The sequence below is a fragment of the Nesoenas mayeri genome (assembly GCF_963082525.1).
Source record: "Nesoenas mayeri genome assembly, chromosome: 2".
Taxonomy (NCBI): domain Eukaryota; kingdom Metazoa; phylum Chordata; class Aves; order Columbiformes; family Columbidae; genus Nesoenas; species Nesoenas mayeri.
The window spans coordinates 5,518,756-5,537,577 of NC_137543.1; the positions used below are offsets into that span (position 1 = coordinate 5,518,756).

At 43.1% G+C, this 18,822-nt stretch overlaps 1 protein-coding gene across 2 annotated transcripts in view; it reads left to right on the top strand.

The window, feature by feature from the left end:
• SLC45A4 (solute carrier family 45 member 4) overlaps nt 1-18,822 on the top strand; it is a 66,217-nt gene that overhangs the window by 25,522 nt on the left and 21,873 nt on the right. For both annotated transcript variants that reach the window (XM_080340379.1, XM_080340380.1), the window contains exon 2: nt 168-789. In XM_080340379.1, the coding sequence (XP_080196505.1) occupies nt 546-789 (244 nt within the window). In that variant the 5' untranslated portion in view covers nt 168-545. The remainder of the gene's footprint in view (nt 1-167; nt 790-18,822) is intronic.

The following is an 18,822-nucleotide window of genomic DNA, read 5'->3' on the forward strand; positions in this document are numbered from 1 at the left end:
CAATGGGAACTCCAGGGGTAGGAGGGAATGTGGAATAAAAGACCCTACACCAGGCAAGGACAATGGAAAGCATTAAGCAGGAAATAGGGTATATGGTTAAAGTGGGGGGGGCCACAATATCCTGAAAAACGCTATTGAAATTTTTAAATGCTTGCTTTTTGTTGCAGATTAATCAGCCGCTCGATGGGGATTAACAGTGGAGCACCTCTTTGTGTCGCCTTTCCACCTCTCTGTAGCAAGAATAACAACTTCAGCACTTCTTCAATAATAATTATGAAACTGGTATTAACTGAATGGCAATTATGGATTTTTAACTCTAACTCACAGTAAACCAGCAAGCCATATGTGGAAATTCCTACCAAATAGCTTTTCGTTCTTGGTGTCTCGTATTTATACACGAAGTTGCAAGATACCTGTTTGTACAAGAGGAATATCAGCGTTATTTGCCTGAGGAACAGAAGCTGAAAGAGAAGACACCTTAACTTGTTTGTGGAGTTATGGTAGTGTTATTTATGTAGATATAACAAATATATATATATATTTTTATGGTAATGAAAATGGCTCCCCAGAATGCTGACTCGGAATCTATGCAAGTTCAAGATCTACCTGTGGCGCAGCTTCAGAAACCAGAAACCAAGGAAAACGAAAGCGGTGAGGAGACCATTAGCGAAGGATCCATCGACCGGATACCGATCCGCCTGTGGGTGATGCACGGGGCCGTCATGTTCGGCAGGGAATTCTGTTACGCCATGGAGACAGCTTTGGTAACGCCCGTGTTGTTGCAGATTGGTAAGTAATCCTCATTTCTGTTGTTTGAAACGATATCTTTGTGCGTTGATTCGAGTCAGGGGAAGAGAGAAGTGGGGTTCTACCAACTGAAGATACACCAGGTAAAATGGACTTTGTGCTTTTGTTCTTGGCTGTGCAACAGATTCAATTGTGACCACGTTTAATTGAGGAAGATTTCTACCTACATTCATCTTAGGTCTAATATTGCTTCTGTCTGTTAAAACATTAACCCAATTTGTTTTGAGTTCCCATAACCCCAAAAGCTTCTAAAATTCTTTATTAACAGTTAAGTATCCTAGAAATCAGAAACAACATTAGACTCTAAAGAATTGCAAGGAAGCCTATTTTCATTTATGGAGAAACACATCGGCTTACAACACTTTAGAATAAGTAGCTAAATGGTCTTTTTGAACTGCTAGTGAAATGTTGCATTTGTTTCAAACCACTAGTGAGTCTTATTCTATGTGGTTAATTTGCCTAGTTTGTTATAATACGTAAATACACATGAATAAACCATGATACCAATGGCTTTAGATAATAATGGGGATTAGAATAGGAGTAGACTGTTAAATTTTGTGGTGAGTACTGCAACAAGGTTTCCAATAAACTGCTTAAAGTATTAAGAGTATCTGGTATTACCTTTATCAAATCCAGAAAATCTTGTTCTCTATCAGGTATCAGAAAATATGACATGGAACTGAATGGAAGTGCCAGACTGAGCATGTTTTGAGTGAATAAATCAAGGATGTGTGCGTACCGGATAAGTGTATCTATAATATATGCATATTAGATGTTTGCTAATGTTTGCTTTGGCTTATACATGCAGTTGTGCCTTAGAGCATGCTCAGTTGTGGCCAAACAAAACTACTGCACCACCTCTCAAAAATAGTGTTTGTTGAATACTATTTACAGCATTTTTAAAGTTTTGAGGTTAGCATCTCAAATGACACATCTGTATTTTTACATTTGACATGACAAAAGGGCATGAGATTCAACTGGTGCAGCGTACGAATGGTTTTATCTTGTCTTCCTATAGTTCAAAATGTGTTTTCATGTGAAATTAGTAGTCAGTTTATTTGGAATCAATGGGGTTCGCTAATCAGTGCGGTTAGTTGCCACGAGATGTGCTGATGGGTTATGCCTCTAGGTTTTCCTGAGAGTTTTCATGTTCATAGCCTATCAAATGTTCTTCTTGGATCTACTGGTGGCTTAGTTAAAATAGATTATGAGCATTACCCAAATAGGAGCTGAATAAAACACATGCATCTTCATCTGGGAATGCTTATAATGTCCATGACTTGTCTTTTGGGTAAGTTGAGATTTAGAGACTTAATTCCTTTGCTTTGGTTTACCAGGAGTACAAAAACTTGCATCCTGCTTTACATGGAGAAGACTCAGATTTATAAGTGACCTGTACTTTTTGATGGCTTTTTTTTGTTTGTGCTAGCACTTGCATGTTTAAAAAGGCAAAGCTGACTTTGGGTCAGACAGAATAAATAAACCAGCCTCTTAATTACTGACCAGTCCACTAGTTTATGTTGCTCTCGTGAGCTCTTCAAGCAGATCTGTTTCCTCCAGATAATTGAGAAATGTCTTTTCCCTTCCTCCCCTAAGCCCAGTGATCCCAATAACATTGGGATTTGGGGGGAAGGGAAGAAAAGAGCTCTTGCTTCTAGAAAAACCAGCAAACCCACCAAGCGATGCAGAAAAGGCTGTGGGGATGCAATGACGATGCTCAATACCTTGGAGATAAGAGACGGAGGCGGCTGGTTACAAATGTTCACACTTTGGGAACTAATTGAAATTGTTCGTGCTCCGGCTCACGTTCCCTCAACAGAGGAACAAATAATGTTGGATTCAGTGCAGGGTTAAGTTATTCACGGGTGACTTATCAAGCCTGTTTGGTAATTGCTTCTTCCATGGTTCTGTTTACCTTTATCACCCTCAACATCTGTCTGCCTCAACATAAGCTATATTTATTCCTCACTGCAGGGGGTTGCTTATTGCTGTCGAACTGCTGTAAAATTCCCTTTGCTTTGGCTAAAAGCAACATTCAGTTGTTTTCTGTCAGATTCAATTGGCTCCAAACTATTTTTGAGAAGTAGAACCTGAGGAAATGTGGTGATTCAAGCAACGAACTTTGCTTTTAATACATTGAAGAACTAGAAGTTTTAGGTGGGCAAAAAAGACTCTTCCTTACAGGTGTATGTTGAATATTGACAATTAAGCTTTACGGTGTGTGCTTGTGTTTTATATCATGGAGAAAACTTTGGCCGTTGAAATAATCTCAGTTATCAAACACCACCATTAAAACCTTAGGCATGTTATTGTGATGTTACACGCTTTCTGCTCACAGGTGTTTGATTTTCCTCGCAGTTTCCATACCCTGGATCAGAGGCGTATTTATGATTTGGCAGATGAATGACCTGTCCTATTTGTTCTGGAAGCCACGAGATTTCGGCAACTGAAGGAGATGGTTCTTTTATAGTCCCTTCCCAGTTCAACAGCAGTTGAATTCTCAATGTTTCAAAATTTTCCTGAAGTTTGGAATTTTTAATAAAATGCAGCAGTGAGAGCTGGATCGATGGATACTGTGAAGTGGAAAGGTCTGCTGTACCCCTTCCCAAAATAAGGGCTGATTTGCTGGGCTTAGATTGATGTTACGTTGCCATGTCAGAAATGCAGCTACAAATCCGTAACAGCCTTGTACTCACAGAATCCCAGAATGTCAGGGGTTGGAAGGGACCTGGAAAGCTCATCCAGTGCAATCCCTCCATGGAGCAGGAACACCCAGATGAGGTTACACAGGAAGGTGTCCAGGCGGGTTGGAATGTCTGCACAGAAGGAGACTCCACAACCCCCCTGGGCAGCCTGGGCCAGGCTCTGCCACCCTCACCATCAAGAAGTTGCTTCTCATATTTAAGTGGAACCTTTTGTGGTCCAGTTTGACCCATTAGCCCTTGTCCTGTCATTGGTTGTCCCCGAGAAGAGCCTGGCTCCATCCTCCTGACACTACCCCTTTATATATCTGTAACTATGAATGAGTCACCCCTCAGTGTCCTCTTGTCCAGCTCCAGAGCCCCAGCTCCCTCAGCCTTTCCTCACACAGGAGATGCTCCACTCCCTTCAGCATCTTTGTTGCCCTGCGCTGGACTCTCTCCAGCAGTTCCCTGTCCTGCTGGAACTGAGGGGCCACAACTGGAGACAAGATTCCAGGTGTGGTCTCCCCAGGGCAGAGCAGAGGGGCAGGAGAACCTCTCTGACCTACTGACCACCCCCTTCTAACCCACCCCAGGTACCATTGGCCTTCCTGGCCACAAGGGCCCAGTGCTGGCTCATGGTCACCCTGCTGTCCCCAGGACCCCCAGGTCCCTTTCCCCTACACTGCTCTCCAACAGCTCCTTCCCCAACTTACACTGGAACCTGGGGTTGTTCTGCCCAGATTCAAGACTCTACACTTGCCCTTGTTCTATTTCATTCAATGTTTCCCGCCCAGCTCTCCATCCTGTCCAGGTCTCTGATGGCAGCACAGCCTCTGCCGTGTCAGCCACTCGTCCTAGCTTGGTGTTACCAGCAAACTTGCTGACAGTCACTCTGTTCCCTCATCCAAATCACTGATGAATATATTGAATAGCACAGGCCCAGCACTGCCCCTGAGGCACTGCACTGGATACAGGCCTCAACTGGGCTCTGCCCCATTGACGACGACTCTCTGGCTTCTTCCCTTCAGCCAGTTCACACTCCACCTCACCACCCGATCGTCCAGCCTGGCTCCAGCTGGAATTATATTAGTTGGGCATTTTCACAAGTTTTGATGTCTGGAAATCGTCATTAATCTTTTTTAGAGACCCGTTCAATGGGAAGTTCCTCCCAACTTTACTAGAAAAATAAACTGACAGTGCCTTCACGTGTTCATCAGTCCAAGGTGTTTGAGAAACCAAGTCATTTGTGTTAGTCTTGAGTATGTTCTGTGTATTACTACTACTGTTTGCTTCCCCTGTCACATTTCAGCCATGTCTTATAAATTCTATGGGAGCAGGATGAGGCCTTGGTCTTAAACATCTGGTACTTAATGCTGCTTGTTGGTCAGAGGGAATTAAAATCCCTGCTATTGTTTATTAATTACAGTGTATTTTCGTCTATCATTAAACTTGCCTTCTAAGGATTCAATCACTCAAACTACGTCCAGTTTGTGGAAAATTTGGATGTATTTTACAAATAACTTTGCAAGGGATTTGGGGTGAATAAAGGTGAGGAGAAACTGACGACTGGTGTGGTGTAAACTTGGAGAAACTCTTAGCTTTATGAAGCAACTTTTTCTATGAAATGACAATATGTGGTTTCTGTTAACACTTTAAACCATTAATAACGCAATTTGGTTATTTCAGTGGCAATTGAAGCTCAATTTGGGTTGTAGTGCAACCAGTAGATCTATTTCAGTTCTTCTGAAAGTTGGAATCCATGTGGCTCTTTCATTAGGATTAATATTCTGTGTCTTGGGGTGGCTGCTGCTTTCAGCATGAGAAACTTGCTGTCTAATGAGCAGCTGTAAACATGAGGCTTCAGGTTTTATATTTAATATGATAAAAGCTTTGCCGAGCCTTTACTGCTGCATCAAAGGCTCTTTCCATCGCTGTTGAGTGTTTTATGAATAGTTAATAGGCACAGAAGTGACTGTCAGAACCAGAACTGCTCCTCATTCCCCTGCTTAAATTAAATAACTTACACTGGTGCTTTTAAAAAGGAACTATATACATTTACATAAGACGCCAACAGTTGACATGTGCTGCTTACCTTTATAACGTCACTTAAATGTAGGGACGGTACCCTACAGGAGCAGCCTTTATTTTTATATGTTTCATATCTGAGTGCCCATCTGTGATATTAACAATGTTATTATGTTTTGCTGCGAGAGATAATGGTCCCTGGTAGGAAACATTAGCTAGTGTAGCATTAAATATTAAAGTAGGTTGTTTTAAGCTTAACCCTGAGCATGATGCTCTTTTTAGGCGATAACACTAAGGAACAGCGTTTCTGCAAACTCTGTATTTCAGTGCTAATTAACAGTTTTAATAAAGGCTGAGCTAAGCAGGACAGAATACCTTAAGTTATTTTTGTTTGGAATACAGATTATTTCATTGCGTGCTTTTGAATCAGCAAAATATAGTTGCTCTTGAGACACATTTCCTACGTGTGTTATACATGTAGAAAAGCAGTTCAGGGTTCTGGGCTGTCATTTCTCAGTTAAAGCATTTAGACAGATTATATCAGAAAGAGAAACTTATCTCCCATTCAAAATCCTTCCAGCCTGAAGCTTGACAGGCCGTGCTTAAAACGTCTTGAAATTTAGTTCATGGGAAGCTGAACTGGGTGGAAAAAAGTCTATTAAGCAATAACTCAAACTGCTGATTCTGAGAAATCTCCAAAGCGGCAGCTGAGAAAGGATTTAATATTACGGAGTGAATTTTTAGTATGAAGTAGTGAATCTCCCCATTGAAATTTAGTGTTGATACCTGTCTGAGGAGAATGCATGTAGGTAAAAAGGAGATTATGGAGACATGTTTAGAAGCCAAGCATGAAATGTTACAGATAAATGAGCTTTTAGGTATGTTTCTTCAAAGGAATTAAGGTACCAATTGCTGACTCAGTGCAGAGTGGAAGGGGATAGTTCCTGTGGCCAAACCTGAGATGAAAGGAGATCTAAAAACCTTAAAGATCTGGTGTGGGAGAAGGGAACAAAGGCACCAGATGAGCTTTTAGAGGCTGCCTGTAATTCAAGTGAGAAAGGACTCGTGTAGATGGAGCTGAAATAAAGCAGCACTATTTCAGCTCAAGTAATTGAGTTTATTCTGCATCTCTGCCAGAGGTGACATCTATGTTCACATTATGTGTATTTACAACTTTCTATGAAGCTGCATCTTACCTGACCTTGTCTTAACCGGAATAAGCTGTTGGAGTTGCCATAACCTGCTCTTTGACTCTCCAAGTTTAATTCCTGGACGATCCCGCTCGTTTTGGGCTCCCAGGCGTAGCTGCATTTGATTCGGAGTCAATTCCAGGATCTGAATTCCTCCTGGGAAGAATTAACGGCTTGAGAGCTGACCTGTACCAAGAAGGGATTGTAACACGGGTAACCTAAGAATCAAATTTACAGTGGACCCAGAATAATAAACACTTAATGAAATACATTTTTCAGCCTTGTTGGCTTTGAAGTTAAAATCACGCAGTTTGCATTCAGATCTCAAGCAGTGGAATGTATAGAACTGCAAATATTGTGCCTGAGGCATGTGTTAATCACTCCATAAAACCTCCCCACCCATCATTTTTTACTTATTGACTAATTTTACGCCCACTAAGGGGTTGTGTAAGACTAATTTTACTGTACTCCGTCTGTTTTTTTAACTAACAAGCAAGTCAGTATGGCTTTCATATCATGTACCGCTGTTCTCTTACACAAAGTATCTTCTGACCTCAAATCAACAGCAGCACGGTTCTTGAACACATGTAGCCCTTAGTTTGGTTAATCACAGAATCGACTGGGTTGGAAAAGACCTCAGAGATCATCCAGTCCAACCCTTGGTCCAACTCCAGTCCATTGACTAGATCAGGGCACTAAGTGCCATGTCCAGTCTCAGCTTAAAACCCTCCAGGGTTGGTGAATCCGGCACCTCCCTGGGCAGCCATTCCAATGCCTGACCACTCTCTCTGCACAGAATTGCTTTCTAATAGCCAGCCTCAATTTCCCCTGGCAGAGTTGAAGCCCATGGCCCCTTGTCCTATTGCTGATGCCTGGGAGAAGAGACCAATCCCCACCTGGCTACAACTGCCCTTCAGGTAGTTCTAGAGAGTGCTGAGCTCACCTCTAAGCCTCCTCCAGACTAAACAAGCCCAGCTCCCTCAGCCTCTCCCCACAGGGCTTGTGCTCAAGTCCCTTCCCCAGTCGTGTTGCTCTTCTCTGGACCCGCTCCAGCACTTCAATCTCTTTCCTGAGCTGAGGGGCCCAGAACTGAACACAATACTCCAGGTGTGGCCTCCCCAATGCAGAGCACAGGGGAAGGATCACTGCCCTTGTCCTGCTGACCACAGGATACCTTTCTTTAAAAGAAGGGTGCTATGCAAATATTAAGATATTTTTAATCCTGGGGGCACTAGGAGCACGTGCTTGCTTTTCATATCAAGGCAAATTCCACGTGTTCTGGCAGTTGTGCAATAACTGGTACTTCCAGAGCTGCTTTTTATATCGGTGTTCTGTGTTTCTTTAAGGGCACAACTGATAACACATTGTCAGCTGGTGTATCATGAGGATTCATGCAGGCTGTGTGAATTTAGATGAATAGTTTTACTAGGAATTCAGCAATGTCTCCCATAGCATGGAAGTCATTTCCTATTAGAGCAGCAGGTAACGTTTTGGTCCCTTTTTTTCTCTTTTTGGCTTAAGATCCGCAGGAGAAGCTGCTTCTAAAATAAATCTCATCCTTGCTCTGCTGCTTTCTCCTATTGCAAACTTTAATTCCTTGATCTTTTAATCGTGCGCTGTAGGAATGTTAATACTTTCATTTCTCCCTGCTTAAAGTGTTCACAGCAAACCTTGTGTATGAGAAACACCTCGTTGAACCCTCGGTTTTGCTTGAGAGCTTGTGTGACCTGAGGTTAGTCCAAGTGACCGTACGTGACACACAAGAAACGCTGACGGGTCTGAGAACTGTCGACTGATAGAAAGAGGACTCTACAAGCCAAACCATGCTGTATAACAATGAAGACCGTCAGTTCTTATATACAGATGGAGGCTTAAAAGCCATTTTTAATGTTGTCCTTTTGTTCTTCAGATCCGCTTTTTAGTTTTTGGAGGGGCAATTTTAGGCTGTGATTTGTGAGAAGAGCTTGAGGCCTCCAAAAAGAATCCCTCCCTAAGAAGGCAATGGGCATCTCTACCCTTACATCGATGATTCTTTCCAACACTAAATCTTCCCCGTCCAACATTCTGCCTCCTTTTTATCTTTCGTAGCCAAGGTTTGAGCTTCAACTTCTTGCAATGGCTTAAGTGTGCTTTGAAAATTTCTTTCAGTTGAGTGTAAATGGGCTTTTTTACTTCTCTTTTACTGAATTGTTTTGCGATTCTTCCCTCCCACACATATTGGACCCACCTTGTTGCTGTAACCCAGACAGGCTTAGAGCGTTTTTTTCTGCTTTCAGGGGCAGATCTATAGTAGAAAAGGGTATGTATAGGACTCAAGGGACTGCAGCATCCCTATATTTTTAGTGCTACACTAAGATTTCCTGGGGATGGTGGGGAAAGGGTGAAATAGAGGAAGACTTTGGCCTCCTGAAAATGTGCTAAAATTGAGTGGTTTTAAGCATGTCCCTTTACGCAACCTCTTTCCTCGCCTAAACCCTTCCTCTTAATCTGCTTTCCACCCACATACACTCTCAGCCAATTTTGCAAAGCCCACGTCTTTATACTTTGGTCTGAACACCCTCTGGTACATCAGGTGAACCTGTGAATGTACATGCAGGAAAAACAACCACCTGAGCTTCAGTTTTCTGGTCAGAATTTGAGTTTGACCCTCACTTCTAACCAAGATGTAATTTTACCATAGTGATAACAGATGTAACACGATAGTTCTATGGTTTTTATTACAAAGTAATTGTCACTGGGGTGATTTTCCAGCAGGAATTTGCTTGTTCTTTGCTGTAAAATAGAGACTCAAATAGATGCTTTTCTATTGAATATGGATTGTGAAACAGGTTATAAAAAGGGAATTGCTGCAAACTCCTTAATGAACAGGAGTCTTAATTTTCAAGGGAATAAAAATCTGGCTTTTGAAAAGAAATGAATGTCAAAAGGCCATTGGCAAATCAGTTAATAAACCTTGTTTCAAAAGGATTTCAAAGCAAAAAGTTTTGTGCTGCTCATTCAGGTTGACAATAAAATTTAGTACGAGTCCATTTAACTAAATGGGGGGGAAAAAACAGGTCATAGATTTGATTTACATTGGTTTGGATAAATCCTCAATAGCTCATGTCATTCCTCTCTCTGAAGTTTTGACTAACAGTGGGTACAAAGCAGCAGAGCCGCAGGTTTTCCCATAAATCAACCCAACAATATTCTATATTGATATCTGGTGATCTTCAGTTGGAGCTTCATGGTGAAGTTTTTGCAGAGCATGTGAACTGAATATGACACTTTTTTCCTACAGAAATAAATGGGATTTTAAAGGATTTCATTAGACAAGCAAAGCGTAAGTTGCTCACAGTCTGAATTACCTCAAAGCCTAAAAATCTGTAAAGATGAGGAGGTAGTGAAGGGGACTTGGGGACAGTGACGTGCAGGTGGAACTTGGCAAGTGCTGCTGCATCTGGTAGGTGATTCCACTTTGAGATTTAAGTCCTTTATTTATTGTCGCACCTCATTTGGGATAAAAGGTGTCAACTCCCACCACTGCAGAGGATATTCAGCAAACAAGGTTTTCCCCCCTTCTAGAGGTCTTAGGAAACTGTTCTTTGTATAAAATAGCATAAAAGTTCATGGAAACAGCCTTGCTAAATAACTGTGCTGTCAGTGTAGCATCTCTCTCAGCTGTCCATAGTTATGTTGAGTCCCTATATGGAGTATGTGTTTTATGAAGTTGTTTCAACCTTGAAATGCTCGGTGTCCATGCGACCTTCTGAAAGTTAAAGAGCTGGATGCAAAGACCACCTTGGGATTGGGGAAACAGAAGGATTTGAGCCTGAATTTCTCTTCTCTATAGGGAACGGTGCCTGCTGGTGCACAGCAAGCTTGGATGGCTCTGGGGAGCGTTCAGGTGAGGACAAGGCTGAGTTTTACACAGACACACAGGCCACTTTGAGCGTCTTAACTTTGAGTTTGTCCTCGTCTGGATCCTGTTTTCCGTTCTCTGGCTCAAGGGATAAACGGAGCCGGATCGTTTTCTATGTGTTCTCATGTCCAGACTGTTTACAAACACAAGTTTCCTCCTTTTATCGCTCGTGCTGCTCATAAACAATGGTCTTTCAATAGTTCAGTCTATTAGAGTTGAGGTCCCTCCAGGATAATTTGCAAATTGCAATAATATCCTCCTGGCTTTAAATGAGCTCTTGATCTGGAGGTGTTTAATATTACGTCCCAATGTTATATCTGGACACTTCTGGAAATTAAAGCATTTCTTTGGAGAACGGAGATCAAGTTCATGTAGATGGAAGGAGAATTAGTATTAAATTAGATGCTCTGAAATGAATATTCAACTTTGACACTCTAGCAGAAAATCTCCACAAATCTAAACCTGACCAAACGTCTTGAATATTCAGATAAATGATTAAATTATTATATCCTGGGGTAGATGAGTCGCAGTGGATACGGTTGCAGCATTCGCTGTGTTTTCTTTGCCCAATTTAGTCTAGAAAACGTTACAAAAATAGGTTTCTGGTGGCTTGACTTTGCTGTTTGTCACCTCTATGGTAGTTCTGTCATATATTTAGAAAACTGCTTATTCAAAGGGTTTGGGTTTTTCCCTAGGGGATATATATATTCCTTATATAAATTGAATGATGCTTTATACTGACTTTAAACGAAGGTAGAAGGAAACTTTCAGGATATTTAGGGAGAAAATAAGATGATATAATGAGTTAAAAAGCTGAGGGTGGCTCTTTTTTGGTCATTTAATTAAGGAGTAGTCATACCAAGCGTTCCCTCCTCTGACATCAGGGTCATAAATCGCATGGGACTCAATTGCTTTGGAGTCAGATGGGCGAGAGGTGATGGAGATAAATGAAGGGGAAGGTTATTTTTCTGCACTATGGATTCCTACCCCGTCGATGCGGCAAATGTGTTTGAAATAAGTTTTAAATTGTTCTAAGCTGTAACCTTCAACTTTCTGTTACGTAGGATTGACAAAGTCAGTCTTGAAAGTTATTTAGGTTTCTTTTGTTGGATGGCTGAGTAATGCTGTGTTGCTCACTACACCTGTAACATATAGATATATATAACTCGTTCTGTTGTTTAAACGACAAGAAAAAAGTTACAAGTAGAGTTATGTAAAGCAAAACTACTTTTCGCAATATGATAACAATACTTGTCTGGTTGTTTGAGCAAGAGTTCTATTGCAACAAGACTGGGGAAGGGACTTGAGCACAAGCCCTATGGGGAGAGGCTGAGGGAGCTGGGCTTGTTTAGTCTGGAGAAGAGGAGGCTTAGAGCTGAGCTCAGCACTCTCTAGAACTACCTGAAGGGCAGTTGTAGCCAGGTGGGTATTGGTCTCTTCTCCCAGGCATCAGCAATAGGACAAGGGGCCATGGGCTTCAACTCTGCCAGGGGAAATTGAGGCTGGCTATTAGAAAGCAATTCTGTGCAGAGACAGTGGTCAGGCATTGGAATGGCTGCCCAGGGAGGTGCTGGACTCACCGGCCCTGGAGGTTTTTAAGCTGAGATTGGCCATGACACTTAGTGCCATGATCTAGTCAATGGGCTGGAGTTGGACCAAGGGTTGGACTGGATGATCTCTGAGGTCTTTTCTAACCCAGTCAATTCTATGATGCTGTGATTTTGTTCCCATTAGGGCCTAATTCTCTTAATTCACCCACTTGGGAATGAAACGTTTGCTGTCTTAGTTGCTGGCGCACTCTGCTTGTTTAACTTCAGATATTACTGGCAAATTTATTCTTCCATGCGTGGCCTCATAGATTGGGAAACAACATGTGCGAGTAAAGACTCTGCAGTAAGAATTCTTTTTCATCTTGTGTGATCACGTTTTATTCCAAGCTATCAGTTCCAGTTATTTGGTGCAAAGCGACTCCATGGATCTCATTATCCTCCGTGATGAAATGCAAGGCGACTAATTTTTAAACAGCTCGTTAAGGGCGGGGGATGCAGTAAGTGTTTTAGTTGGAGTTCTGCCTGGGATTTGGGGGTTAAGTTCTGCTCTAATGACCAAAATTGCCCACATGTGCAACTTTGTAGTGTGACCCTGCGAGCTCAAAATACCAAGATGGAGATTATTATATGGGTAGAGTTCAATGTGAGAGCAGCTCTGCTGTTCAATCTCTGCAGTGCACGTGGAGAGCGTGTCTCATGTAAGTTAATGTTCAAGCCAAAAACATACCAGTTTCTATAAGAAAACATGTAGGAAAATGTGGAGTTTGAGGCAGGGTATGTAAACACCAACACTGTCTTTTTCATCAGCCCCCATAATTTCATTGGTAGAGGAACATCACTTGTGTGGGGGACACCCTCAATTAATTAAAATCCTCCTTTTACTAGCATTTGGAGGTCTAGAAATTGTTAAAACAACTGCTGGACTGCAGCATTTTGCCTGAATCAATGATCTGCACAGAAAACCCTCCCTGCAAACTGCAACTCGCAGTTCATTTGGTGGAGCAAATAGGAAAAGCACTAATAGGATTTATAGAGCCGTGTGAGGAATTACCTCAATAAAGGCGAATGCGTAGAGGAATGCAATTTCTCTTTAGGAGCTTAGTGTGGGTTATTTTCAAAATACCTCCTTTTTTTTTTTAAGTATACAATGAATAATGAGTTATAAGAATCTGTGTGTTATTGCTGCAGAATTCAGCGACGCTTTTAAAATAGCAAATCATTGAAATGCAGCGTTCCTGTTCTTAGCTGGTAGGGCTTCCCACTTGTGACAAAAATGATCCCAGGCGGAGTGTTTATTCTTATCATAAACAAACCTATAGTCCCAAAGACTTTAGAAAGGCCAGAAGGTCGATTTTTGCAGTGTAGTAACAATTAACAATACACCTTTTGTAAGCCTGTTGTGGGAATGGTGGCTTTTTGGGAGGCTTTGAGGATTGAAAAGAAGGAGAGTAAAGCACTTTGTGACCTGAGAACATAGGTGGAATCCATTCAGCTTTTTTCCCCCCTGTGACCAGTTTGGGGGCATTTTTAGCTGGGAAAATAATGGCTTTTAGAATATGAGCTTTACATGATGTACTTATAATGTTTATTAGCTATTTTTTTGTGTTAAGTCAGCTAGGGTAATTATAGAAGGAGCTGACCCTTAAAGGGACGATGCTAATGTTATCCTGGCTGAAATGGAGAGAAGATGAAGGTTCTCGGGTGGTATCTGCATGGGGACACAGGCCAAAACCCACCTTCTTGAGCCACTGTTTTCACAAGTGTGTGCTCAAGCTTAGAAAGTGGGGAAGAAGAGGATGATCTTTATCAACGTGCAAAGATGAGCTCCTTGCATTTTACTCTGCTGCGCATTTATTTCCTAATCCACGCAACTTGAGGCTACTTGCAATTCAAGGCTGCGAATGCCGTGCTGACTGTACCCTGCCTGGCTGCCTGCTCAACCAAAAAATGCTTGTCTTGGCTACCTTGGAGTCTGTTTGCCTTCCTTTTCCCACTTCTGTTCCTGGATACACTGAGCAGATGGCATGCTGGGCTAAGTAGATGCCAGTCAGTTGTTTGGCAGCATGAACTTGATCGTTCCTTGGGGTTTGGTGGGGTAGAACGGGACACATCAGGAGTCATTCTGCTGCGGTGAATGAGAGTTTAGTATCTAGTATTTTGAAAGTCTTAGGCGACTCATAAAATTTGGGATGTCCTAGCCACGTTCTTCATCTTGCCCTTACTTAGTTTTGTTAATTATAGAATCATTTCGGTTGGAAGAGACTCTTAAGATCATTGAGTCCAACCATAACCTGACTCTGGCACTAAACCATGTCCCTAAGAACCTCATCTACACGTCTTTTAAACCCCTCCAGGGATGGTGACTCCACCACTGCCCTGGACAGCCAGTTCCAATGCCCGACAGCCCTTTCCATGAAGAAATTGCTCCTAATATCTAATTATGGTTCCACCATAATTGAGGGCTGGTTAGAGCAGTGCAGAAGGGTGGTCAGAGCTTCCCTTGGACACTAAATCCTTGCACCGCAGTGCAGGACCGGGTCACCCAAACAAGGGCTCCGGCTGCACCCACACAAGTCTGATTTTAATTGAAAATTAATTGAAAATAAAAAGGGGCCTATAAGAAAGATGGGGACAGACTTTTGAGCAGGGCCTGTTGTGACAGGACAAGGGGTGATGGTTTTAAGCTCAAAGAGGGGAGGTTCAGGTTGGACATGAGGAAGAAATTATAGACACTGAGGGTGGTGAGACCCAAGTTGCCCAGAGAGATGGTGGATGAACCATCCCTGGAGACATCCCAGGCCAGGCTGGACGGGGCTCTGAGCAACCTGAGCTGGTGAAGATGTCCCTGCTCATGGCAGGGGTGGCACTGGATGAGCTTGGAATGTCCCTTCCAACCCAAACCATTCAATAATTCTAATTGAGAAGTTGTTCATCAACCAGACTTTGTTAACAGAGTGTGGGAAAGGGTTAGTTGAGTCTCATTGAACATGGATTTCAGAGCTAATGGTTCAGGTTTGACTCTACTTAGAGGCAAAAATACATGTTAATGCCAGGTTTTGGTTAGGATTTGCTTCAGATGTGTAAGTAGAGGGTCATATTCCAAGGTATTAATGTGTTAATTGCTGCAACAAAAGCTCTGCTGTTGATTAACAGACCAGCCTTGTGAGTTGATGCTGAAAGATTTTTCTATTGTATTTATAAGAGTCTCTTTAGTTGGAGAATTCCAAAGCGTCCAAGTGCCTCTGCTGATAAATTTGCCAATATTCGAGAAGCAGTGACGAAAACCCATATCGAGCTTCGGAGAAACTGGGATGCCGCGTATCTTCAGGCGACGCGTGTCACGGCGATCGATGTCGGTTGTGTAATAACGCACGGGGAGCCCAAATGGGGCATCGCGCTTTAATTACAGCCCGTAAAGGCAAGGGAAGGATTAGCGTGGCGAAAGAATTTATCGATTGCCGCGTTCCGTATACGTTCAGACGCTTGGGAGTGATGGGAAATGGATGTTGGAGCTGTGTGTGACCTTTGAGTCCTTCTGTATGTGCAGCTTGTTTAACTGGCCAGCAATAGGGCGTTTGAGACTGGGAATAAATACCCTGACGTTGTGAAGTTAAGCCTTGAGTGGCCATACTGATATACATATATATATATATATATATAGTTTAATACAACCTGCGCTTTTCTGGGACCGCGAAGGAAGCTCTCAGCTTTTTATTTGATATAAACACCATTCTTCTATCTCTAAATCTGCTTTTTGGTGGAGGTTAAAAGACTTTTCCTTTAATTACTGCTGGCTCAGCACGCTGGAAGTTGCATCAGATTTAATCTCCATTCAGTTTCAGCTCGTTAAGCTCCGTGATGGAAATTTATCATTAGTGTCAAAGTGCTGTATTTCTAAATATCGGTTAAGAAGCGAGGGAGGAAGAAACGTTAAAAACAAGTTTCCCGGAGCCAAAAAAGGATGGCACAGATAATATAGATGACTACAGTGATTCAGGCTGAGTAGTTGATAGGAATTCTTGGCAATGGTGCATTTCTTTGCCCTCTCTGGAGCTTAATTACCTGCTGCCACCTGGAGAAAGCTCATTATAAAGATTATAAAAGGTTTTGCTGCTGCTTAGGTAAACCTGGCACTTTTCAGTGGTCTGAATGTCCCTCGGCAAAAATAAACACTATTGTTTGGGTAAGGATATCATTCTGTGCAAGCTATAGGAATTGCTAAGCATTTTTACTATAATAATAATAAATAATTACAACAAAATAATGCAAAATGTCCTCACTCTTTCCCTGAGCAGGACATGTGTCATATGTGTGGCCTTTGATAAATAGTTAATATCAGCATATCTGTCTGTTAGCAATTTTTTGATATATTGGATAAGGAAGTAGATAGTGGGTTATTACAATGGCAGTAAGCTAGAAATTATCTACCTGAATTACTACAGGTTAGTAGGTTGCTACTGTAGGTTAGTAGGAGGGTTAGAGACTTTAACATAAATAATTAAAGCTCTAAAAGCTTTACTTGACAGCGTTTGTGATGACGCTAGGAGGAAAACCCTATTTGCCTGCTGTGGATCTGTGCGGTTGTTCTTTCTCCGATGCCTCAGCCCTCAGCTGTTCGGAGGCTTTTGCTCCCCCTTTCCCCTCCCATACGGACCTTTGGCTCCCTTCTCTTCCCATATGCTTCTCTTTCCTGACACAGCACCATAAAACCGGGTTATGAACCAGAAACCATCGGGGAAGCCGCATAAACCTTTCGACAGCTTTGGCGGAACAGCGGCGGAGCTTAATGAAACGTTCATGCCTCCCACGGTTGCCAAATAGAAGGGGAGGACGGTTGTAGGAGGTTGAGAAGCAATAATCGAGCCAGAAAACGGGGAGGACTGGCTGATGCAATCCTTCAAGGAGCCTGTCACTGCTTCCCTTGATTCCATTTTTCAGAAGGGTTATTTAACCCCGCGTGGTCGCCGCTTGCGAGGGTGATTTCCAAAGCGATTGCTATACCCAAAAGCAGAATAGCTTTGCTTTCCACACCTTAAAAACACCTCCAGGGCTCTGTACGAGAAACACCACGCTAATATTTCTGTCCTGAAGCTGTTGGAGAGCTAGAAGGCTGGTTTATTACCAGTTCAGTTGTGGTGGCTCTAGTCTAGTTGTAGGAGTGGCCTGTGACAGTTGTAATAGCTTCCAAATCCTTGGAATTTGATGTTGCTGCAAAAGTGTGACTTGTTTGCATCCAGCTACTGAGGGAACTTAAAATACAAGTCTTAAGGAAATGCTGGATGTTTTTTCCAGCATCTCTAACCTAATTTCGTCCTTTTGATATTCCTATTAATTGTTTTGTTCAGATATCTTAAATCTAGATCCAGGTTTCCTCTGTCATTTTGTCCTTGTGACTAAAGCAGAAATGTAGCTGCGTTTTAAAGGTGAGAATCTGCTGTAAAAGGCTTGGATGTCACAGTGACGCTGGTGTCCCTGTCCCAGAATCACAGGATGTCAGGGGTTGGAAGGGACCTGGAAAGCTCATCCAGTGCAATCCCCCCATGGAGCAGGAACACCCAGATGAGGTTACGCAGGAAGGTGTCCAGGCGGGTTGGAATGTCTGCACAGAAGGAGACTCCACAACCTCCCTGGGCAGCCTGGGCCAGGCTCTGACACCCTCACCAAGAACAAGTTGCTTCTCAAATTTAAGTGTTCCAATTTACACCCATTACCCCTTGTCCTTACCATTGGTTGTCACCGAGAAGAGCCTGGCTCCATCCTCCTGACACTCACCCTTTATATATCTGTAACCATGAATGAGGTCACCCCTCAGTCTCCTCTTGTCCAGCTCCAGAGCCCCAGCTCCCTCAGCCTTTCCTCACACGGGAGATGCTCCACTCCCTTCAGCATCTTTGTTGCCCTGCGCTGGACTCTCTGCAGCAGTTCCCTGTCCTGCTGGCACTGAGGGGCCACAACTGGACACAATATTCCAGCTGTGGTCTCCCCAGGGCAGAGCAGAGGGGCAGGAGAACCTCTCTGACCTACTGACCACCCCCTTCTAACCCACCCCAGGTACCATTGGCCTTCCTGGCCACAAGGGCCCAGTGCTGGCTCATGCTCATCCTGCTGTTCCCAGGACCTCCAGGTCCCTTTCCCCTACACTGCTCTCCAGTGGGTCATTCCCCAACTTACACTGGAACCTGGGGTTGTTCTGCCCAGATTCAAGACTCTACACTTGCCCTTGTTCTATTTCATTCAATTTTCCCCGCCCAGCTCTCCATCCTGTCCAGGTCTCTGATGGCAGCACAGCCTCTGCCGTGTCAGCCACTCCTCCCAGCTTGGTGTCACCAGCAAACTTGCTGACAGTCACTCTATTCCCTCGTCCAAATCACTGATGAATATATTGAATAGCACAGGCCCAGCACTGCCTCTGAGGCACTGCACTGGATACAGGCCCCAACTGGGCTCTGCCCATTGACCACGACTCTCTGGCTTCTTCCCTTCAGCCAGTTCACACTCCACCTCACCACCCGATGGTCCAGACCGCACTCCCTCAGTTCAGCTGTGAGGATGCTGTGGGAGACTGTGCCAAGTGCTTTACTGAAATCAAGATAGAAGAAGAGATAGAAGCAGACAGACAGATTTCCCACCCTCTCCCCTACAAAATGTCCCTGTGGATTTTTCCC